Source organism: Myxocyprinus asiaticus, chromosome 6 (genome assembly GCF_019703515.2).
Source record: "Myxocyprinus asiaticus isolate MX2 ecotype Aquarium Trade chromosome 6, UBuf_Myxa_2, whole genome shotgun sequence".
Taxonomy (NCBI): Eukaryota; Metazoa; Chordata; class Actinopteri; order Cypriniformes; family Catostomidae; genus Myxocyprinus; species Myxocyprinus asiaticus.
The window spans coordinates 196,309-221,791 of NC_059349.1; the positions used below are offsets into that span (position 1 = coordinate 196,309).

The 25,483-nt window shown below is 37.1% G+C and overlaps 1 protein-coding gene across 3 annotated transcripts in view; it reads right to left on the reverse strand.

Annotated features, from left to right (window-relative positions):
• Positions 1 to 25,483, reverse strand: part of LOC127442853 (zinc finger protein 521-like) — a 263,975-nt gene that overhangs the window by 196,179 nt on the left and 42,313 nt on the right. For all 3 annotated transcript variants that reach the window (XR_007897530.1, XM_051701091.1, XM_051701090.1), the window contains one exon: positions 11,377 to 11,535. Coding sequence is in view for 1 of the 3 variants with exons in the window: in XM_051701090.1 (XP_051557050.1) it covers positions 11,377 to 11,535 (159 nt within the window). In the remaining 2 variants the exon portion in view is untranslated. The remainder of the gene's footprint in view (positions 1 to 11,376; positions 11,536 to 25,483) is intronic.

The window sequence follows — 25,483 nt, forward strand, 5'->3', positions numbered from 1 at the left end:
TCTATTGAATACAAACGAACATTTTTTTGAAGAATATTTCAGCTCTGTAGGTCCATACAATGCAAGTGAATGGTGACCAGACCTTTGTAGCTCCAAAAAAACAACAACACATAAATGAAGCATAAAAGTAATCCATACAACTCCAGTGGTTAAATCTGTGTATTTAGAAGGGGTGTAAATTGCAAGTTTCATCACAATACAATCTTGAATCAATTCTCTTAGCCAGCGATCCGATGTTTGCTGATACCTCAAAGTCTTTTGCAATGTGATTTTCATTCGATTCGATTCAGGGCCTGCAATCGATATTTTGATATTATGTGCCTATTTTACACAATCAATTACACTTCTTATCTCACAGATACAACCAAAATATAGTTTGAATATTTTATTCATCTCTCTGAAAAGTGCAAATCCAGTATTCAGATTGAGACATCCACAAAAAAATATAATACAGAAAAATACATTTTGAGGGAAGACCGATTTAATCACGCTTGTGAGCCGCTCTGCTGTTGACGGGCAAGCATGGATAGAGCAGAGCACAGCTTCAGGGTTCAATTACTCGTACACGTGTCCCACATGACATGAGAAGCATCTTTAGCGCTTATTAAACAAGATGAATATCATAAGTTTGCTGCATCGCCTGACGGAAATGCGTAAGGATGTGGCTGGCATGAGAATGTCAAAAAGTTGCATCTTAAAAAAAATATACATCGATACTTACGCGTTGAATTGATGACATTGAATCGTTGGTGATTAGATTAGATTTTATTATAAATCTCCACTTTCACATTCTGAAATTATAGTAAAAAAAAAAAAAAAAAAGATTGAAATATTGATCTGTATCTCACCCAAAGTGATTGCATTGCTTCAGAAGACATATATGGATATATGGATTACTGTTATGCTGCCTTTGGGATTTTTGGAGCTTGAAAATCTGGTCACCATTCACTTGCATTGTGAGGACCTACATAGCTGAGATATTCTTCTAAAAATCTTTGTTTTGTGTTCTGCAGAAGAAAGTCATACACATCTGGGATGGTATGAGGGTGAGTAATGATTGGGTGAACTATCCCTTTCATTTAATAATAAAAAATAAAACAATAAAAAAAATGTGTAATTATCGATTGACAGCCATAGTATGAAAATATTTGTTCAATCTAAAGCCACCCTATTTGTTTAATGTCACGCCATTGTTTTGTGGCAGATAAATTCTGTAAAATGTATAGTTAATTTATAATAGAAATTAAATAACAGGCCTATCACTTGATAGTAATATTATTAAAAACATTTATTTCCTTAATAGCTTCAAAGCAGTCAGCTACTTATTTGTTAGTTGCTACATACAGTATTTACTTATTTATTTGAGTGGGTTAGGGGGCAGCTGATGTTTTGTCATGGTTCTGGTGAGTCTGCCTGGGGTTTTTCTGTGTGTATGTGTTTATGTATTTCCTAGTGTTTCCTTTAAAATGTGAGTGGTGTGATTAGCATTTTCTTGGGAACGCTCATTCACGCCACTCATGAGTTAATCATCGCCAGCTGATGCTCGTTTTCCCTTTCCTATGAATACACTTGTGTTTCCTCCTTTGCAATGAAAAATAGGATGGAAGAGGGAGAACAAATAAACCAGTTATGGTAATAGTTTAACAATGGCACTAGCCATTCCAGGTAGTGAAACATTGTTCAGAAAACTTTCTTCGCACACAGTGGAAAGGGAAGAGACAGAAAGTTCATAGACCGGGAACGTAATACAATGACACTAGCGGACGGGGTAGTGAAACAATAAAAATAACTACACTTCGTAAACATAGTGCTGAAGAGAGAAGACAACATGGCCATGAGACCTGTCTAATAATATAAGCAATGACACTATCCTAGCAGGTTATTGAAACATTGATATATCAACATTCCTTCGCAGTCAAAATCTGGGAACAGGGAGGAAGCATCCAAGTAAAAAAAAAACTGGCAAAGGTTCCCCAGCCTGCAGCCAGAGAGATGTTGTCTAAGGACATGCACTTTGCCCACGCCCAAGAGGAGGCCATGCTCCTGGTCGAATGAGCTTTAACACCCATAGGACACTATATGCCTTGTGAGCGCAATGGCATCCACAACCCATTGAGAAAGTCTTTGCTTGGAGATGGTCAAACCCTTTGACAGCCTCCAAAGCAAACAAAGAGCTGTTCAGACAGCCTGAATTGACTTGTTCGGTCAATGTACATGCCTAATGCCCTCACTGGGCAGAGCATATGCAGTCTCTTAGCCTCGTCCAACTCAATGGGAGGAGGAGAGAATGCCTGCAAGGTGACAACCTGAGCCCTAAAGGGGGTGGCCAGCACTTTGGGCACACACCCCTCTCTGGGCTTGAGAACGGCTTTTGACAAGCCTGATCCAAACTCTAAGCAAGTGTTGTTGACTGAACGATGTCTGACCGAAGCCAAAGCCAGTAGCAGCACAGTTTTCAAGGAGAGTATGCTTAAGCTTACTGCTTAAGGGCAACGTCTTGGGTCCTAACCCTGGGAGATACACCAGTAGATGAAAAGTCCACTTTATACAACCCCAATTCCAAAAAAGTTGGGATAGTATGAAAAATGCAAATAAAAACAAAAAGGAGTGATTTGTAAATCATATTCACCCTGTGTGAGTGTCTTGTTACAGTTTGCATTACAATATAAAATACCAGTAACCTTGAGCTGCTTTATCAGTAAGCATTTATGTGGAGAGTGGAGCTGTTTCAATTCCAGCCTCCCTGAGGAGCACATCGGCTGTAACCGGCCACAGAAACCTGATCCCTAGTCGGCTCGGAGCCAGAACCCTACCAATGCTGAAAGCATTCAGAGGTAAACAGCCCTGTCTGGAGAGCACTCCTACCATTCCACCCTCCCCCGGGATGCTGCACCGTGGCCATGTGTGAGCATCTGCCGCATCCCCGCTGTGGGAAAAGGGCTCTCTCTCTCTCTGCAATCCAGCATTAGCACGATCAATAGCCCAATCACATCAGGGATGCGGGCGGATCCATCTGCACATTCCCATAACGCACTGCAGTTGTCATGGTTTAAGTGCACAAGAGGGTGTTAAAGCTCTTCTAGATGGTCTGACACAACAGCAGACATTGATTGACATGAAACGACACATCTCTGCCTCTCTCTCTCTCTCATTGTGTCTCATTCTCTCATATAAGTAGGTTTTATCTCAGAAAATTGTTCCACACACCCTTCACACAACATTTACACGCAGTTTGGTTATAAAAAAGAGTGACAGCTGCTTCTGTACCCAAAGTGACTACCTGAAATTTTCAGGACTCACAACCAAATTTTGAGAGTAAGTTCCTTTTTTGTGTGCTCTGTGAACGGATCCACGGTCAGCAAATAGTTGTATGATATACAGTGGTGCCAAAAAGTATTCAGACATTTAAGTTACACTTATAAATATCTGAATATCTCTGCAAAAATTAATTAGAAATGTGATTTCATATAATTTGTTTGATGTCTTTTAATCAACTGTTGTTTTGGTGATTTGTAGTGGATGTATGAAGTCAATTCCCCTCAAGTTCACACAGTTAACCACAGGTGGAGTTCAGCATGTTTATTTACTATCAACATGAGACACTAACGTCATGAGACACAAAGTTTCACAATACTGCATGTCTTCTTTTCAACACTATATTGTTCTGTCATTTCAAATTTTAAAAACTTCTGTTTGTCATATGCATTTATTTATTGTTATAGTTTCAAATATACTCTATGTCACTTGGTTTGATGATTTGTTATACAATGCAATGACATTCAAACATTTCCAAGTGTGGCTTAAGTGTCCAAATACAATTTGAGGCCGCTGTATGTACAACTTACTGCATGTTTTGCTGTCAATCACTAATGTTCAGAGTTTAAACCTCTCTCAGTTTATGCAAAAATGTTGATGTGCGAGATAAAACTTCTGATTGGGTGGAAAGGGGAATAAAAAAAATAAATGTTAGGAAAGGAAAGATCCTCTCCTGTAATCTGTTGTAAGAACAGGATAATTTGAGAGTTGCCTTTTAGTAAATACGGTTGTCGTTCCCAAACACTGACTGTGTGAACGCAGCTCTCGTGATGACTTTGTCAGTGAACATACAGTATATCCCTATTAATATTGAAAATATTGTAACTTCAACACATAAATTTTATATAGCTGATTGGGTTTTTTCAAGTACTTCCCTCTAAATCAGTGGCTCCCAAACTTTTTACAGTGGCGTACCCCTCCAAACATTCAACGTCCTTTTGCATACCTCCTCTCTAACACATGATAACATTCACACAAGGTATTTTGAAAATATCTAAAATATCAACATATTTCATTAAAATAAAAAATTATATTTGTACATGTTTTGTACCTTCTATTTATCATATACATCTTGAATAAATGGCTTACCGATTAATGAGATGGGTGTGCTAGTTATGACGTAACTGCATTACGTCATAACCCCTTTATCTTTCTACACTAAAGGGCACACAAATAATTTTTTGACAGTGAGAAATTTAAGTACATGGTTTGAATGTTATTTTAAAATTTATATTCATGTTGGCACTAATGATGTCTGGCTTCACCAGTCGGAGATCACTAGAGATATTGTTAAAGAGGAGAGCGAACTTGCAAAAACGATGTCAGACACTGTAATATGCTCTTTCCCCCTCCCTGCTCATCGTGGTGACAAGGTTTATAGTAGATTACTGTCAATGAACGGCTGGATGTCTGAGTGGTGTCCAGAGAATAGCACAGGATTTATAGATTTAGATTTATAGAGAGTTTTTGGGGTAGACCTAACCTGCTAAAGGGAAGGTGCCATTCTCCCCTCTACTAATTTGCCTCATAGTCTTAATAATGATAGTATTTGACTAACTGGGGCCCAGGTCAGGAAGCAGACAAACTGGTTAATCCGAACGTCTGCTAGCTGACTTGAGATGTCACACTGGTCACATAAACTACAACACATAGAGACTGTATCACCTAGATATCACATAGAGACTGTGTCTGTTCCTCGAACTACCAAACACAAACCCCTCACTAAATAATTTAGAAAAAATGTTATTATTGTCAAACTTGAAAAATCAATCAATCAATAAATAAATAAATAAAAATAAAAAAAATGAAGATAAACATCATATAAAAGGTAGGGCTACTAAATATTAGATCTCTTTCTACCAAAGCACTAATTGTAAATGAAATTATTACAGATCATAGTTTGGATGCGCTCTGTTTGACTGAAACCTGGCTTAAACCGGATGAATATATTAGTTTAAATGAATCCACTCCCCCAGGTTATTGTTATAAACATCAGCCTTGTCTGAAGGTTCGAGGAGGAGGTGTTGCTACAATTTACAGTGAAGTTTTTGGTGTTACTCACAGGACAGGATATAAGTTCAAGTCTTTTGAACTAATAATGCTTAATATGACAACATCAGATATAAATAAAAAATCTCTGTCGTCTTTTGCTCTTGCTACAGTATATAGATCACCCAGGCCTTACTCTGGTTTCCTTGGTGAATTTGCACATTTTCTATCTGATCTAGCAGTTAATGTAGATAGAGCTTTGATTGTTGGTGACTTCAACATTCACATAGATAATGAAAATGACACATTGGGATTAACATTTATTGATATTCTCAACTGTCTCGGAGTCAGACAAAATGTGACAGGACCAACTCATCGCCATAATCATACACTAGATTTAATTCATAAAAGTCATATGGAGTTGATTTTTATACTAGAAAAATTGTACCGCAGAGCGATGACATCTCAGATCATTACCTCATCTCTTGTTTGTTGTGATCAGCTAATGTTACTCAATCTACACCACGCTAACGTTCAGGTAGAACTATTCTTTCAACCACAAAAGATAGCTTCACTAATAATCTTCCAGAATTGTCTCACATACTCAGTAAGCCAAAAAGTCTAGATTCTAGAAGAACTTGATGAAATAACAGAAAATATAAATACAGTCTTCTCTAGCACTCTTGATAGTGTCACCCCCTTCGATTAAAGAAAATTAAAGAAAAAAGCCCCACACTATGGTACAATGATCACACTCATGCTCTCAAGAGAGCAGCTCAGAAAATGGAGTGCAAGTGGAAGAATACAAAATTAGAGGTATTTCGCGGTGCATGGAATGATAGTGTCTGTTGCTACAGACAGGTCAGCATATTCTAGCAAACTCATAGAAAATAACCACAACAATCCTAAGTGTTTATTCAGTACTGTGGCTAAACTGGTTAGGAATAAAGCATCGACTGAACCAGATATTCCGTTGCAGCACAATATTAATGACTTCATGAATTTCTTTACTGATAAAATTGAAATAATCAGAAATAAAATTGGAACTATGCAATCAACTGTCACAGCACCTCAGAAAACAGCGTCTCATAATTTTGCTCATGAGTAACTTCAATCCTTCGCTGTCATAGGTCATGAAGAGATAACAAAACGTATCAAAAAATCAAAAGCCACAACATGTATGTTAGATCCAAATTAAGCTCTTAAAAGAGGTATTCCCAGTAATCTCAGAACCTCTTCTTAATATTAACTCCTCGCTATCCTTAGGACATGTCCCAAGAAACTTTAAAATGGCAGTTATCAAACCGCGTGTTAAGCAGCCATACCTTGATCCTAGAGAATTGGCTAATTACAGATTACAAATCTACCATTTATGTCGAAAATACTAGAAAAGGTAGTGTCCTCCCAACTATTTTCAATTCTACAGAGAAATGGAATATATGAACAATTTCAGTCAGGATTTAGGCCCCATCACAGTACAGAGACTGCACTTATCAGAGTTACAAATGACTTGCTCTTATCATCTGATCGCAGCTGCATTTCTCTTCTAGTGCTTTTAGATCTTAGTGCTGCCTTAGACATGATAGATCATGACATTCTTTTGAATATGCTGGAGAATTATGTTGGCATTAGTGGACCTGCAATAGCATGGTTTAGGTCCTATTTAGCAGACCGCTACCACTTTGTATGTGTAAACAAGGAATTGTCAAATCAAACAAAAGTCACAGGGAGTGGTTAGCCACAGGAATCAGTTTTAGGACCTCTGATTTTCTACTTATACATGCTTCCCCTGGGAGATATAATCAGGAATCATGGAATAAGTTTCCACTGTTGAGCCAGTGATACCCAACTTTATATTTCAAAAAACTTAAAATTCCCAATTCTCCAAATTAGCAGAGTGTATCAATGAAATCAAAGATTGGATGGCCAGAAATTTCCTTCTACTCAATTCTGACAAAACGAAGGTACTAATGATTGGACCAAAAATCTCTAAAAATAAGCCGCTAAAATATAATTTGACTCTCGATGGATGTACTGTTACATCGTCTTCTTCACCAAAGAACTCAGGTGTTATATTTGATACCAATCTGTCCTTTGAAAATCTAATTTCCAATGTTTGTAGAACAGACAAATTCTTCCACCTGAGAAATATTGCTAAATTACGACACATGCTCTCTGTTGCTGATGCCGAAAAATGTATTAATGCGTTCATGACCTCAAGACTAGATTACTGTAATGCATTACTAGGAGGATGTCCAGCAAGATCAAAATGCAGCTGCCAGAGTGCTGACTAGAACCAAGAAATATTATCATATTAGTCCAATTTTATCGTTGTTACATTGGCAACCTGTTAAATTTCGTACATTTCTGTTAACTACATACAAAGCTTTGAATGGTCTAGCTCCACAGTACTTAAGTGACCTTCTGACACACTATATTCTGTCATGTTCATTACGATCACAAAATTCTGGATTGTTAATAATTCCAAGAATATCAAAATCCACAAAAGGCGGTAGATCCTTTTCATATTTGTCTCCTAAACTGTGGAATAGTCCCCTAACACTGTTCAGGATGCAGACACACTCACTCAGTTTAAGTCTAGACTAAAGACTCATCTGTTTAGCCAGGCAAACACCTAATTTATCCATCAGCTCACAATTACGCTGCTTTAGTTAGGTCTGCCGGAACCACAAACATTTATCATGCTCTATAACTCAGCATAAAATTGAATGGCATATACGCTAATATAATTTTATTTGTTTCATATCCCGAGGTTACCAGAACCTGCCAGATCCAGCTCCATTCCTGCTTGGTGTCGGACTCCACTGCTACGTGTCGCTGAGAGATGATGACAAACTACAGCCGGTGCTAGCCAGACATCACTTCAGTTTTTTGACTTCAGAGAATAAACTGATGCCAACTCCAACTGTAAGACATCGGATACTTCATATGCCACTGCCTGAACCTTGGACTTAGGATGGACCCCACCTAATTCTTTTTTTTTTTTTAATGCATGATTTCCTGTAAAGCTGCTTTGAAACGATGTGTTGTGAAAAGCGCTATACAAATAAAAATGACTTGACTTATTTTAGACTGGGATGAAATTCAAACGAATTCTTTCTTTCTTTATTATATATTATTACCCCCAACGTCACCTCACGTACCCCCAGGGTAGGCGAACCCCAGTTTGGGAACACTGCTCTAAATTAATGTGTGAAAATTTGTGAATACAGTGAACAAAAGCTCCATATTGCTGCATTGCTTTAATGTCACACCTATCTGAAGATCATTTTCAGGGTATTAAATTAACACCCGCTAAATGAGGGTACTTTAATTAATTAATTAATTAATTTTCTTTATTTATCACACATTATACATTTGCACATATACAGTGAAATTCTTCTTTTTCACATATCCCAGCTAGGCTGGGGTCAGAGTGCAGGGTCAGCCATGATACGGCGCCCCTGGAGCAGATAGGGTCAAGGGCCTTGCTCAAGGGCCCAACAGTGGCATCTTGGCGGTGCTGGGGCTTGAACCCCCGACCTTCTGATCAGTAACCCAGAGCCTTAACCGCTGAGCTACCACTGCCCACTTTTTGTGACCTGTATGTCTCGGAGTGACATGAAATGCTGTTGCTTAGACACAAAGACGCATGCTTGAAGAAACACACTTGGTTATATTTTGAAGAACAAATTAATGAAAAGCTGTCTATGTGTGTGCCTGATCAGACTGATCTCACAGTGAAATCAGAAACAGTAGGTTGACTTTTCTGTGAGCTGTGAGCTGCGTTTTGTGTGTGAGCTGCATTTTCCAGGTGTAATGTCCACAAAGAGACACCAAAAGCGAGTTGTTTTCTGCTGTATAGGCTGTAATACAGTGAAAAGGAATGTATATTTTATAAACTACACCCCCCCTCCCCACCACAAACCTAACCATCAGTGGAGTAAAAGTGTCATGTTGTTAGAGGGGAAAATGCAACCTCTGAATCATGCTCGTCACAGATTATGCGAACGTGATTACTTCCTGGTTTCAACTGGGTCTTGCGCGCTGTTGATGCAAGATGTTTCCGGTCGTGCCACAAGGGAAGGTAAACACTGATGCAAAAATGTCTGAAAGGAGATGCCGCTTGTCAATGAGTCGGCTTAATGTGGCTGATTCTACTAGGATACTAGAACTCTTGGAAACAACATGCCGACTTCTCGTATGATCATGTTGGTCTGATTTTCTGTTTGTTTAGAGGTTCAGGGTGCCTCTCACAGAATACACATATGTGAAAAGTTTGGACTCTTCTCTGTTAGTGGGGTGAAAAAAAATTCTGTTTCTTTTATGTGCTTTTCTTCTTTTTCGCTCCATGTGTATGTTGCATAATTATCATTATGATAATAATAAAAATAATAATATTGTGTTATATGACCTTTTCCCTACTATTTTCATTATATTTTCATATATGAAAAAGTAGAAAATAAAATATATACACTGGCGGCCAAAAGTTTGGAATAATGTACAGATTTTGCTCTTATGGACAGAAATTGGTACTTTTATTTTATAAGTGGCATTCTACTGATCACAATGTATAGTCAGGACATTAATAACGTGAAAAATTACTATTACAATTTGAAAAAAAAAAAAAATGTCAGAACTTCTTTAAAGAGTTCTCATCAAAAAATCCTCCACGTGCAGCAATGACAGCTTTAAAGATCCTTGGTATTCTAACTGTCAGTTTGTCCAGATACGCAGGTGACATTTCACACTACGCTTCCTGTAGTGCTTGCCATAGATGTGGCTGTCTTGTCGGGCACTTCTCACAGCTGATCCCACAAAAGCTGAATGGGATTAAGATCCATAACACTCTTTTCCAATCATCTGTTGTCCAATTTCTGTGTTTCTTTGCCCACTCTAACCTTTTCTTTTTGTGTTTCTGCTTCAAAAGTGTCTTTTTCTTTGCAATTCTTCCCATAAGGCCTGCACCCGATTCTTCTCTTTACTGTTGTACATGAAACTGGTGTTGAGCGGGTAGAATTCAATGAAGCTGTCAGCTGAGGACATGTGAGGCGTCTATTTCTCAAACTAGAGACTCTGATGTACTTATCCTCTTGTTTAGTTGTACATCTGGTCTTCCACATCTCTTTCTGTCCTTATTAGTGCCAGTTGTCCTTTGTCTTTGAAGACTGTAGTGTACACCTTTGTATGAAATCTTCAGTTTTTTGGCAATTTCAAGCATTGTATAGCCTTCATTCCTCAAAACAATTGACTGATGAGTTTCTAGAGAAAGATGTTTCTTTTTTGCCATTTTTGACCTAATATTGACCTTAAGACATGCCAGTCTACTGCATACTGTGGCAACATAAAAAGAAACACAAAGACAATGTTAAGCTTCATTTAACGAACCAAATAGCTTTCAACTGTGTTTGATTATAATGGCAGGTGATTTTCTAGTACCAAATGAGCAATTTAGCATGATTACTCAAGCATAAGGTGTTGGAGTGATGGCTGCTGGAGATGGGGCCTGTCTAGATTTGATCAAAAATGACTTTTTTCAAATAGTGATGGTGCTGTTTTTTACATCAGTAATGACTATACTTTGTGATCAGTTGAATGCCACTTTGGTAAATTAAAGTACCAATTTCCTTCCAAAACAGTAAAATCTGTACATTATTCCAAACTTTTGGCAGCCAGTGTACATATACTGAATTTATTTGATATATTTTAATTAGAAAAATCAAAGACTCTGGTAAGAATAAGCAGTCAATGCAATAGTTTAGCAGTGAGAGGAGATCTTCAAAACGTTCAAATCAAGTATGTTAAAGAACTGACTGATACAAAACAGCCAACATAAAAAAAAAATTAAAAAAAATATTATTGTTTATCAAAAAGTATCAGTTGATCAAAGAACCATTGCTACCACTGCCAATGTAAGTGAAATGTGTTACCCTGAAGTCAAAAACAAATCTTAATATCTCTCACTTCTTATCACATATTTCAGCTGACCACCTTGCAGTTCTAAGGAGATTAACATTATGTTGTGTGTGCAATATGAATATACAGTATATTTTCAATGTAGCTGTTGTTTACCTGTGAGGTGACACTGATGAATCTTGTGTTGAGTGAGAGTGCTCAATGATTTAAACACCTGCTCTTCCTCCTCCTCTTCCTCCTCCTCAGAAGAGATTCTGCACCTCAGATGGCCGTCTTCTTCATCCTTTGACTCCGTCTCAGGGGCAGTGTTGGGATCTGAGAACACAGCAGGAGAAGAAATGGTCATTGAAGGTGCTGCTTTAGTGCCACTATAGTTTAATGCTGAATCACTGTATTTATGAAATGACAACTTCTTGATAACATGATTTTACTTAGAGCTGTTCACTTCCTCTGACTCAGAAATTACTTGTTACTATAGCAATGCTCATAACGTCAAAAAAGATCCATGTGCAGCTTTGTTGTTGATGACAGTAAAATATTTAATCACTACAATTGTTCACCTCTGCTAGCAAAATATTTAAGAACAAAGAAAGTGCTCCAGGTAACACTGGGTATAATAAAATGGCATATAAAACAGAAATATTTGAAAATATAACACTACCTTTAACTAGGGTTGCCACGGTGTGAGTTTTTGACGGTTCGACTATCATCTAAGAAAACAAATCTCGGTTAACCAGCTTTACAGTTATTTGCAAATGTTCTTATTTTGTAACAGCCCTACAATAGGAAAACTGATAAATACACAACAAATAAATAGGAGGTATATTTTAAGAGACACTCCAACATTGGGCGCAACACCGCTTATGCACAACCCGGGCGCAGAATGATGGGCTTCAATATAACCAGAGTGCTTGGAGTCACTTCAAATGTGCATAACTGTAAGATGGTTGTGGGTAGTTCATGGCATCAAACAGTTTCTTCCTCTGCAACAGTTTATTAAAGCAATCTGTTGTCTGTCAGACACCACACCATAAAGAATCAGCAATAGACTTAAAGGAATAGTTCACCCAAAATGAAAATTTGCTGATAATTTACTCACCCTCAGGCCATCCAAGATGTATCTGACTTTTAGGATTTCATTTCTGGCCTCCTCTATTAAAAAATGCAAGTGAATGTACTCCATTTTTTGACAGTCCAAAATGCATATTTAGGGCGCAATAATCCACACGACTCCAGTCGACAAATACATTTCTTCTGAATGCAAACGATTGAATATTTTGATAAACAAAACAATACTTATATACTTTTTAACTACAAATGTTCGCTTCCGTACATCTCTGTGACCTGCACTCATAAGAGGGATGACGTAAGCTCGTTGGTAAAGTCACAGGTCATGAAGCGCGTCATTGTTTACAAGAGAAACTTGCACAAACCAAAACAGTCCAAAACAATTTCAAAACAATATAAAATAAAATAAAAAATTATTTCCAAATAATAATAATAATAATAAAAAAACAATGTAAACAATGACGCGCTTCCTGACTCCTCCTCCACGTGACGCATGACCTTACCAACGAGCTTATGTCATCCCTCTCATGAGCGCATGTCACAGAGATGTACGGAAGCGAACATTTGTAGTTAAAAAGTATATAAGTATTGCTTTTTTTCTCAAAATAATCATTCGTTTGGAGTCATGTGGATTATTTTGATGCACCCTAAATATGCATTTTGGACCGTCAAAAAATGGAGGACATTCACTTGCATGAATGTTTCCCTGGGGAAGCATATATAAGGAGAAAAGCAGAGGCCCTAAAACTTATTCCTGTGGCAATCCATACTTTAATTTGAACTGACAATTCCTCGTTTACATGAACAAAGTGGTAGCGGTTGGATAAATAGGACCTTAAGGAAGCTAATGCCTGTCCACAAGTGCCAATATAATTCCCAAGCCTATCCAAGAGAATTTTGTGATCTATGGTGTCGAAGGCAGCTCTAAGATCGAAAAGAAGAGAAATGCAGCAGCGATCAGATGATAAGAGCAAGTCATTTGTAACTCTGATAAGTGCAGTCTCTGTACTATGGTGGGGCTTTTTCTTTCTAAATGACTTAATGAGGGTTTTGTGTTTGGTAGTTTGGGGAAAAGACACAGTCTCTTCAATGTCTCTGTGTGTTGTAGTTTATGTGACCTGTGTGACGTCTCAAGGCAGCTAGCATATGTTCGGATTAGCCAATCTGTCTGCTTCCTGACCTGGGCCCCAGTTAGTCAAACACTATCACTATTAAGACTATGAACCAAATTATTAAAGGGAAGAGTGGTATCTTGCCTGGAGGGATGGAGTCCATCTCTCTTTAGCAGGTCAAGTCTATCCCAAAAACTCCTATGAGTTTTTACGAATCCTATGCTCTTCTCTGGACACCAGTCAGACATCCAGCCATTCAGTAACACTAACCTACTATAAACCACATCACCACGACAAGCAGGGAGGATGCCAGAGCATATTACAGTGTCTGACATCGTTTTTGCAAGTTCACACACCTCTTTAACATTATCTTTAGTGATCTCCGACTGGCAAAGCTGTACAGTTAGTGCCGACATGAATAACAATCTTAGAAAATCTACGTTTCGCATTAGCCAGCATTTGTTAATTTGATTTGATGTCAAACACTCGTTCCTTACAATACAATCACCTATAATCAGGGCGTTTTCAACAGGCTTCTCACAGGGTGCATCACTGAGTGGGGAGAATCTATTGGAAATCCTGACAGGAACGGGAGAATGATATCGCTTTGACCTACGAGTATGCTGCTGAGTCGTCACACAATCGCTCTGCTGCGGGGGGGGCTCTACTGCCGGAATTGAAGTGTGTGTGTTGCTCGTTGTACTACCCGCATCTGAAACAATATCTACAGGTTTCTCTTTCTCACTGACCTCCACTAGCGTTCGGATGCGTGTCAGATGCATGCTCTCAATCAGCCTAACTAATTCTTTACATTTATCACATGTAACAGGGCTCCAGACTGTGACTAAAATTGTCACAAATGTGACCAAAAATAATTGATTGCGACAATAATTTAAAATCTAGTCGCCACTGGTGACAGTCAGGTTGTGTGCATTCATATGCAGTTTCGTCAGATATCATCTTGTGAGTTATTGAATATATTTTTAGAACGCGCACAACCAGTGTCTCATGCTGCTTTTCACCCATTCTTTTGCAACAACAAACCCAGCATGAGACAGTCCTGAACAAATGACTCTTTTGAACCGGATCTTTTTCATGAATCACCCGAAAGAACTGAGGGTTTGAACTCAAGATCTCAGGTTAGCAGTTTGAATCAGATTCACTTTCTCAGTGAATCAGCCATCAGTGAGCTCACAACTAGGAGTGCAGACATTTCAAAATAAGAGTCCCAAGTGTATTTCGGGCTTCTTTATAATTAAAATCCCATATTGTGTACCACTTTTTCTTCTGGTAATTATTTATTGGGATTAGAGAAGCACAATAAACTGCATCTGGGATTTCATTCAATTTGCACTTTTATAGTCTCTGTGTCTGGGGCCATCTGGTCATATATATACATATATATACACACACAACAGTTAATTTCGGTCCTCGAATCTGATTGGACGAGAGACGTTCCATGAGAACTGATGGTCTGACACCATCAGCACTCGGACGCTTCACTGTGTGTATCACTCCGCTTGTGTTCGGGCCGTTCTAAACTAAAGCGTAAGAGCAGTGCAGATGTGTTAAGAGCTACTGTTTGTCTTTTTTTTTTTTTTTACATTACATATGTTAGCCAGCAGGTGGTGGCAAAAGATCATTTTTGTGTGTAATATGAGCCAGTTGGTGATGTGAAGTGAATCCGTGTCAGCCACTGTTTACATACAACAGCGCTCCATGATTGCTTGTATTACTACACTACTAAAGCTAGGAAATAGCTTTAAATGGCTTTAAATGAACAACTTCAGCATTACGGCTCATCACAGCTGAGAGACACAACAGACTGATTGATTACAGAACTCAAGGCGCTTACCTCTTACCGGAGTTTCCACATTGGATACATACTGTTTAAAATGGCGGAGGACATTGCGGTTTCTATAGTGAATGACTCTAGCGCACCGGCTACCGTGAAACAGAGAGGAATACCCACGCTTGGATGGCTATTTTACCACCGAGAAAGCTGATCTTCAGAAAGCTGACAGCATCTCTGCTTAGGAGTGCCAACAGGTGATCGCACATGCTCTGCCTCTCTCTCTCTCACACACACACACACCCTCTCTCTCTCTCTCTCACACACACTCACATATCCATCCATCCTTGTTTATTCAATAACTTGTTAGAAACAGCACAAACCGTGATACTATTTCTGAAGTGAAATTTTTTAATTACTAACGGAGGCTTGGACGCATCATTTGGCTTGAACCAGCAACGGCAGATTCTGATCCGTCGCGCAAGAAATAAGTTCCATGCACAAATGCGTTTTTATGACCGTACTCAGTTATTCCTAATTTTTTTAAATGTACTTGTTCATTGAAATGTTGTATATAAGCAATATCACACTCACAATCGTGCTATATGGCCCTAAATCAGCACTGCTGTGATTACCTAACCTAACCCGCAGTTGTTTGTTGTTGTTGCGGTGGTGGTTCCTGATCAGCGGTGCTCCGAGATCGATGCAATCATCTATGTAAAATGCAGAGTAGAAAATGGATGCGTGCAGTAAAATGCATGCAGATTAATTGCGATAAAACAGAAAGTGGATGCACATGGTAAAATGCACGTAGTTGAATTACGATAAAAATATAAAAGTGGAAAAACCAATGCACATGGTAAAATAGAAGAGATTAAAGATTAAATGCTGAAAACAGAAAAATAAGCAAGCTACCAGCCTACAAACTGACTCGAGCTAAGTGCCAGCTACAACAGGAACAGGAAGTGACCTCCACAGTTTACAGTGTCACTGTGAAACTGCAGCGAAACGTGTAAAACGTGTAATAAGGCATGCAATTTCGTTTTGCAAAAACATTGCAACGGTCATGTAATTTTCATAAAATGAGCCTGCAACTCAATCACTAATCAGGTACACAGGTATCTGTCAAAACCTGCTGGGCATTATTGGCTGCTGCACCTCCGCCAGTGACTTTAGTCCAGCTGTAAAGCCACTCAAAGATGTTATGCCCCATTAATCCCAGAACATCTCCTGATGTTGGGGCAGTGGTCAGGTACGTTCACAAAAGCACCACTGAAACGATTAGACCATGCCTTTTCTTGATGAATAATTATGCAACTGCTGATGTATAGCTGTGAAATGCTATCTACATCATACCCAGCGCCCTTAACTAATTATTGATTCTGAAAGTCTGGACAAAAATAATTCATACCTGGAAGACAATTAGTCTTAAAAAATGTTTTAAAAGACTGCCCCCAATTTTTTTTTTCTTTTTTTTTTTTTTGCAAATGTATTTACATACAATAATGATGTAGACATATACAATAGCCAAGTAAATAATAAATAAGAAAGTCTATAATAAATAATAATAAAAAGAAATCTCTTAAGATCTCTTAAAATTATTTAAAATATGATAGATTATTATAATTTGTATATAATTATTATAATTCAACTTACTGAAAATGCTAAAAAAATGTATAACTCCCTACAACAGCTTGTTTTTTATGAAAAATATACAGTTCTAGACATTCCTGGAATCACAAGTTTTAAGGAAATATCTTATAGATATATCTTATAATATAAATATCTAATAGCCTACATGGGGGGCCTTTGAATATTTTCTCTGACAATGGGGGGCCTTGGAGTCAAAAAGGTTGAGAACCACTAGTGTTATTAAAATTCATCATATTTTAGGCGTTGGAGCAATTCACAAATGATGATCAATAACCTTAAATTCAGCAATGTTTCATACACTGGTGCGTGATTAACAGCTTTAAATATTTCTATTAATTATATGAAATTATGCAGTATTTTTAATCATATTTTTAGTAAAAAATACATTTGTCCAAATGACAAGATAAAACTCGCCAGTCTCCGTCTCTGTGTAAAACTGCACTTGTCTGAAACACATGAAGACCCATCGATCGACCCGATATCATGTTAAACTTGTAATAATGGGCACGTTGTGATATTGTTCCACATATTTTGGATTTTCTAGGTATGTGCCACAACATGAGTCCTTAGGAAATCCTTTATGTGTACTAGATAAACTTCTCTGGCTACTGTAAGTTTTCCACTGAGGTGAAAGTCGCAAGAATATGTGAGTCGCAACAGACGTTCTTAGTTGACAGTTTATACGTAATTTTATTTGCTTATGTCTCAGAATATCATTCTTGCAATACAAATTTAACCTTGTATTATGCTGCAGTTATATTTGTACGAATATCTGCAGAATATTTGTATGAATGAACAGAGGCAGAGCTATATGGTGTTAGAATTTATATGAGAGCGCACATCCAGTTTTGTGCAAGAGCGAAGCAAATCCACGTGTGAGTGGAGATATCCGTGCTCGCGCAACGGAATGTGGATGACTAGAACCAAGAAATATCATAATAAATGCCCCATTCATTATATTGGCTACCTGTTAAATTTCGTATTGATTTTACAATTTTGTTAATTACGTACAAAGCTTTGAATGGTCTAAGCTAAATTCCATCACGTTCATTACGATTGCAAAATTCTGGCCTGTTTATAGTTCCTAGAATATCAAAATCCACAAAAAGAGGTAGATCCTGGTCCTATTTGGCTCCTAAACTAAGAAATAGTCTCCCTATTACTGGGATGCAGACACACTCACTCAGTTTAAGTCTACACTAAAGACACATCTATTTAGCCAGGCGTACACCTAATTTATTCTTCAACTCATAATTAGGCTGCTTTAGTTAGGTCTGCCGGAACCAGAAACATCTATCATGATCTATACAAAACATAAATGTAAATGGCATCCACACTAATATTATTCTGTTTGTTTCCCTGTCTCAGCCTCGGGATTCATAACTCGAGATTACCAGTTTTGTGTTCCTTGCAACAGTCGCACTAAATACAATTATTATTTATTTTTTTATTTATTGTTATACACAATTTACAGTCATATTTAATCAAACTACACTAATGTCTCTAAGACTTTATAGATATTACAGTTTCATTTTCTGTTAATGCATGATTTTCTGTAAAGCTGCTTTGAAATGTTGTGTTGTGAAAAGCGCTATACAAATAAAAATGACGACTTGACTATGGTCTATCAAACTATTCATTTTCATTTATCTTCCTTTTATCTTTACAATAAATTTTTATGATATTTATTTACTTGGTGAATTTATAATCATTCTCCGCACCTACCCTGACATGCATTGGCTCCTCCCTGGGGAGGCGTGCCCCCCAGTTTGAAAACTGTGGGTATAGATTATCCTACTCAAATCCATGACATCAAATCTAACAAACATGACATCACCTAACAAACAAACTAGGTCAGAGGCAGTGTTGGGTAAGTTGCTCTAAAAAAGTAATTAATTACTAACTACTAATTACATCTTCTGCAGTGTAATTAGATTACTGTACTACTTTGTCTGAAAAGTAATTGCATTACTTATTACTAATTACTTTCTAAAACCCTTATCAACCTCGACCAGATGAAAAATACAAGGATAGACATGAAACTGTTCTTTTAATTCTTTCAAATAAATCATATAAAATCAAACAAATTATTCATGAACTGGCCAAAGAATTTAAGGGGGCTGCATTAAATTAGAAAACATAATTAATATTTTAACATTAGAAATTAAAATTTAGATTTTAAATTCACTATTGTTTTATATAGAATTTTTCTATAGTCTATATACAGTATTTAACACAATTACATCAGAAGTAACTAATTAAATTACTGAAAATATGTAATGTCAAGTTTAAATTTGTTTCTGTTCATGTCTTTTATTTTGGAAGTTAGTTCATAGTTCATGTCATGTGATTTCCTGTTCCCTCATGTGATCCTATCATGTGTTTCCCCTGTTCATGTGTCTTGTTTTCATTGGTTCATTGTTTGATTAACTCATTATCAGTCTTGTCGTGTCATTTGTTCATGTTTTAGTATCTAGTTATCTTGTTATTAGTTTAGTCGTGTTATTGGGTGTCATTGTCATGTGTTTGCCCATGTCCATGTATTAAAGACCTCATGTTTGCCATTGTTCTTGGTCGAGTATTGTTTTGTGTAACGTAGTCAAGTCAAGTCGTTTATGTTTGTTTTGTTTTGTACTCACATTTGGATAAACTGCACTTTGTAAATAAACTGCACTTGGGTTCTCACTTCATCGTCTTCGTCTGCTCCTGTGTCCTGTCTGCCTGTTACTGCTAACAACCTTACAAGTAATCCCTTACTTGACTTTTTTAATGAAAAAGTAATTTACAGTAATTAATTACTTAGTAATGCATTACACCCAACACTGGTCAGAGGTAATCCAAAAGTAATCAGATTAGATTAACCAAAATATAACCCAAGAGATTACATAATTTATTGCAATTTTATTCATGTAATTTGTAATCAGTCCCAGATAACAGTTTAGAAGTAATCTACCCAGCACTGTATATTTATATCTTAAATATATAATATTTTTTACACATGTAAATTAAACATTTGATCGTTTTAAACCATAGATTCTAAATTGTTTCAGCTAAATTAATCGTGCATTTTTAATCGTTGTTAATAGTGAAACAGCATCCCTACCTTTAACTGTGAAGCCTGCTGTCATTTTGGTTCTTTTTACATGACATCACAACTGTCAAGGCAGTTCAGCTTCCATAAAATTACATGAAAACATTTTAAAATTCAATTTTCATACAGTTTTTTAACTTCTCAGTTCAACGAAGACTGGAATCTTGTACTTGTGGTAATTCCAACATGACGTGAACACACCATAATGTCTATGCATACTTTATCACAGAACTTCTCCAGAAAGTACATTTTCAGAGATAATAAAGGTGCAATCCCCCTTGACAAAGGATATTTTCCAAGAAAATACCAGAAACAACTGCTATGAAAGTGTACATGTTCTCACTAGTTATTCTGTCCCCCCATGGCTGGTTTGTGTTTCAATACTCCACACTTCACATTAACATTGGTTGTCTCCTCTCGTTTAGGGACTAAGCATTCTTTTGTAGCCTGGATTAGGGATGGGAGATACCACTTATTTTCTTTTCGATCCGATACCAATCATTTCAAATCCAATATCGGCGATACCGATTCCAATACGATACTTCTTTTAAATATTTTTTTTTTTTTTTTTTTTGGTTGAAATTTTTTGGGATAAAATTGGTCATTAAAAAAAAAATGTTTTAGTCATAATTCGAGATTTTTACATTTGTGAGCCTAAACAGAAAATTATTAGACTTCTGTTTTGTTTACCCTTACATACAATTAACCATGGTTTCACTACAGTAACTATAGTTTAACCATGGTATTTAGATAAACCATAGTTACCACACAATTAACCATGGTTACTACTACAATATTACTGTAGTAAAACCATGGTTGATATTAAATATGCATTTAAATTAATAGGTGTCATTAATGTTCCTTTTATTAGGCGACTATGTGAATTGTTAATACTTTATTATTACTCTAACTAATAAACTACTTCATAATACGCAATAAACTGTTAAGCATGTAGCTATTATGAGTGTAGTAATGTTCACTTTAACACATTATCTTGTATTACCATATATAGCCTACATAAGAATGAATGGTTATTTGTTTTATTTGTGTACTATAATGTGCTTTTCTGTGTATTGTGAAATGGTTTTCCTACTTAGGATACGTTTACACGACAACGATGTACTAAAAACGGAAAAGTTTTCCTCTGCATTTTTGAAAATGTTTCACTTACAGACAACAACGTTGTCAAAATGATCAATAAACTCTGCTCATTTTTACCATCACTTCGTCTCCTGCCTTCTTCCGTATTCCCCCTGCTGACTCTTGGGTTAGTAGGAGAGTAAGTTAACATAACAAGCTGTTGATGTTGACTGGTTTTGGATATCAGACAGAACTCTGATATATAAGCGGTGGGTGAATGAATTGCAGGGTAAAGGTACATCAAATAAAATTAAGTAAATAAATAACATTTAAAATACAAATACATTTTTCCCATCTGAATCCATACATTAATTTCAAGATTTTCAAATTGCAGGTTCTGCTTACTGCATAATGTTCACACTCCATACAAAACACTCCAAATGAATAAATTGTTGATTATTGTTATTTGCACAGACACCAGTATTCATATTGATAATTATACATCTCAAATTGATGCCTATCAATCCATCATTCTTTATACAACATGTAATACGCGTGCGCATGACGTCATCATTTTCACAAAGTCGCGTTTTTGTATGTTTACACGGAGACGATAACGGCATCGTTTTCAAAAACTTGCACTTTGAAACCCGTTTTTCAGAAGTTTGCATTTTCAGGCCCAAAACGCCGTTGTGTGTAAACGAACAGCCCAAACGCATAAAAAGTTTTCCGTTTTTAGTTGAAAACATGGTTGTCTAAACGGACCCTTAGAAATATTAGTTAAAATGATTTGATATCACAAGAAAAAGACACCGCCGACAGCAGTAAAAGCCAAAAAAAGAAAGAAAAAGATCATCAAAAACTAGCAGGGATGCAATAACATGCAGTATTTTCATAACGTTTAATTGCATAAGTGAAATTTAAATGTATATACATATATTAACTTTTAGCACGGAAATACATTTACAATACAAATTATGGTTACTCCAATGATGCTTGTGTATGCTGGAAATATCCCACCCCTTACTGAAATGGAAAATATTATTGGTTAGCAAATATCCAGTTGTGTCTGAAATGAACTTTCTGATTGGTGGATCAGCTTAGTCGGACTGTCTGTCTTGCCAGTGGCATCAGTTGCGCTCCCGTAGTTCTGTGCACATTTAGTGAGAATCTCTGTATACTTATATAACCCTAACCCACATATATATACACAATTCACTCAATGGTGCTGCAGCAAAAAGTTCCGGTTCAAAAGACTACTCATTGTTTTGGCGGCCATATGTATCATCACTTATTTCAGGTGGGCAAAATCCTAAGAAAGATAGATGGCCATACGGCGTGTGCCCTAGGCTATACTACTGTCCAGTAGATTTTCTATCATTACCTCTACAAGGCACTGATCTCTCTTGTCTGAACGGGCAATGTGACGCACAAGCGCTTGTCCACTTGTGTCTTTCAGCATGCAGGTTAAGATGAGCGGAAGAAGAAATAGTTTCCATCCTGCACAAGTATTTGCTAATATAGCCTAATCCTTTTCATTTCACTTTGAAGCTTATAATTATTGTTCATGGTAACCAAATAATAATATCCCTAGGTTGAATTATTTTTTTTATTTTTTTTTATATATATTTTTGTGTGAGGATTGATCTTTTTGATTCAACATCAGTATCGGAAGTATCGATACTTTAGGATCGATCCGCCCATTCCTAGCCTGGATGGAATACAAGAGCCTAGACTTGACCAAGAAGACAAAGCAATTGAACCTTCATCAGACTCAGTGGGCCTCTTCTACATACACTGGTTCACTCTACATCATTTGCATTCTACACCCGTCTGTACTCCTGAGCTCATGGGATGTGGCATCTATCCAAAGGAACATTGAGATAATTGTCTCAGAGCACAAATGTAGCAAGAAAAATTCACAATAATATGTTATGTGATTTCAACTTTAGACTACCTGTGGTGGTGGTGGTGTTGTTTCATTTTTGTATTCATTCTCTTTTTACAACTGGTACCGCCTCAAAACCTGGCTGCTCGTAGCAATCAGCAAGAGAAAAGGCAAGCATTGTTGCATACGCCTCGTCAAATTGAAAGTGAAAGAAAATAATAGAAAACTCTGGTTATAATGTTTGGCGGTGCAAAACGAGTTCGATAAATTAACGCTTAAATTGTAAAAGTCCTCGTATACATAAGACACTCATAGTATCATTTGAAAGCTTACAATCTGAACTTTTCATATAATAATATCACATTTGCATTTATGTTGCAAAACATAACAAAAGAAAGCCTTAAAAACATCATGTTGCAAGTGAGTGCCACCTAGAGGTGACGAAGTAGAAATAATGCATATGGATATAAAAAAAATTCACATAGCACTTAAATAGACTTGTATCAAATGAAAGCTCTCATTCTGAGGAATGCAACTGTATAGTTTATTTTTTCACAGTTAGAATTATTATCAAAAGAATCACAAAGTGAAATATGATTTCTGTAAAACGACAAAGACAAACATCTCAAGTAGCCAAAACTCCATATAAGCTCTAACCTTAGGTTGCCTTCTTTAAAATGACCCATTGTTTACTTGTCTGTGAGCTTGTTTGGTAAAATAATCCAGTGTTATATGATGTCCAGAAAAAAAGAAAAAAATACAATAAAATAAAATAAATTGCGGTCCATCAGAAAAAGCATGATAAACAAATCATCAGCAAAATATGTTATCAATTATTGGTAGTGAAATGTTCTCAGCCTCCCTCCCTCCCTTTACAACGACCTCTATATTGAGTTTATAGTCCATTCAGAGGCCGAGATATATGACAAAACATTGGGAAATATGCATGCAATCCAAAACTGACTGGATGTCTATGGTGTAAGTGCTCAGCTGTTGTTTCTATTTATAAATCTTGAAAAGGTGATACTACTGTTTAATTACACTGTGTAACAAATTTTTTTTTCTTTTTTTTTTTTTTCCTGTGCAGTAAGTATTATTTCCTAATTACTTATGCCTCAGAAGTATAGAACATGGCTATTATTCCCCACAAACATTGCTTATGTGACCAGGACAGTGATATTTTGAAATTTACCTATTTCCAATTAGAAAACAGCTGAATTTGTGTCTTTTCGTTCACATAAAGTCAGAAAAAACAACATATGAATCCAAATGGACATGTATTTACACTAAAGTAATATTCAAAGCTGTGCTGGTCCATAATGGTAACAAGTACCCATCTCTTCCCCTGGCTCACTCAGTGCACCTCAAAGAGGATTACAACAGCATCAAGACCTTGCTGGACGCCTTGAAGTATGATGAGTACAGCTGGGAGGTCATAGAATACTTCAAAATGGTGGCATTCCTGATGGGTCTCTGTGGCAGCGGGGGCGTGGTCAAGCATCTCTCCGGAGAGAGAGAAAGCGGTAAGGGCGCTTACACCTGAGTTAAATGATGTCTAACACCTGTCTCTAATTTCAGTGAGCACGGGGAGAGCGGCATAAATAGAGCCACACAGCAGTTAGAGGGGAGAGAGAGCCTGGGCATGGACTATGAAGCCAGAAGTTTTGATGATTGTAAATTTGAAAGTTTATTTTGTAAGCTAGTTTGTGGATGTTTTTAGACTGTGTTTGCCAACAACGTAAAGCCCTGAGAGTGTGTTGTGCTGCACTGAGGAAAATAAAAAAATGCTTACCTGAACCAGGAAATCTGCTTCTCGCCGCCTCCTTCCACTGAGAAGTGTTACAGTCTCCAAGGCGGTTTTACCAAGTTTCCCTGCTATCTTTGCCTTTGTGACAGCAGGGACACCAAGGCACACTACCACATGCGGGACTGGCCACAGCGGACCGAGTTCTCTGTGGGGAGGAACAACATCAAGTGGCAGCCACTGGTGGACCCCTGGAAGGTGCTGATGCCACCACTGCACAACAAATTGGGCCTTGTGAAACAATTTGTCAGAGCTCTAGATAAGGAGTCGGCAGCCTTCAAGTACCTTCAAGACTTCTTCCCTAAGCTGTCTGAGGCAAAGGTCAAAGCCGGTGTCTTCATTGGACCATAGATAAAGAAGGATTTTGGATTCATATGTTGTTGTTTTTTTCAGACTTTATTTGAACGAAAAGACACAAATTCACCCGTTTTCTCATTGGAAATAGGTAAATTTCAAAATATCACTGTCCTGGTCACAAAAGCAAAGTTTGTGGGGAATAATAGCCATTTTCTATACTTTTGAGGCATAAGCAATTAGGAAATAACACTTACTACCCAGGAACAAAAATTGTGTTATATAGTGTTACCAGAGCCAAAACATAATTTTTCTTTCAATAAAGTTTTATCGTTTAAGTTGCACGGATTCATTTCAGCAAAGTCTAACAGTGATGAAGGGGGAGAACAGGGATAAAAACACTTGTGGGTCTTTTGCTAATTTATTCAGACATGTCAGTTATCTGTACATGTCTATAATATTTATAATCGAGTCAGATACA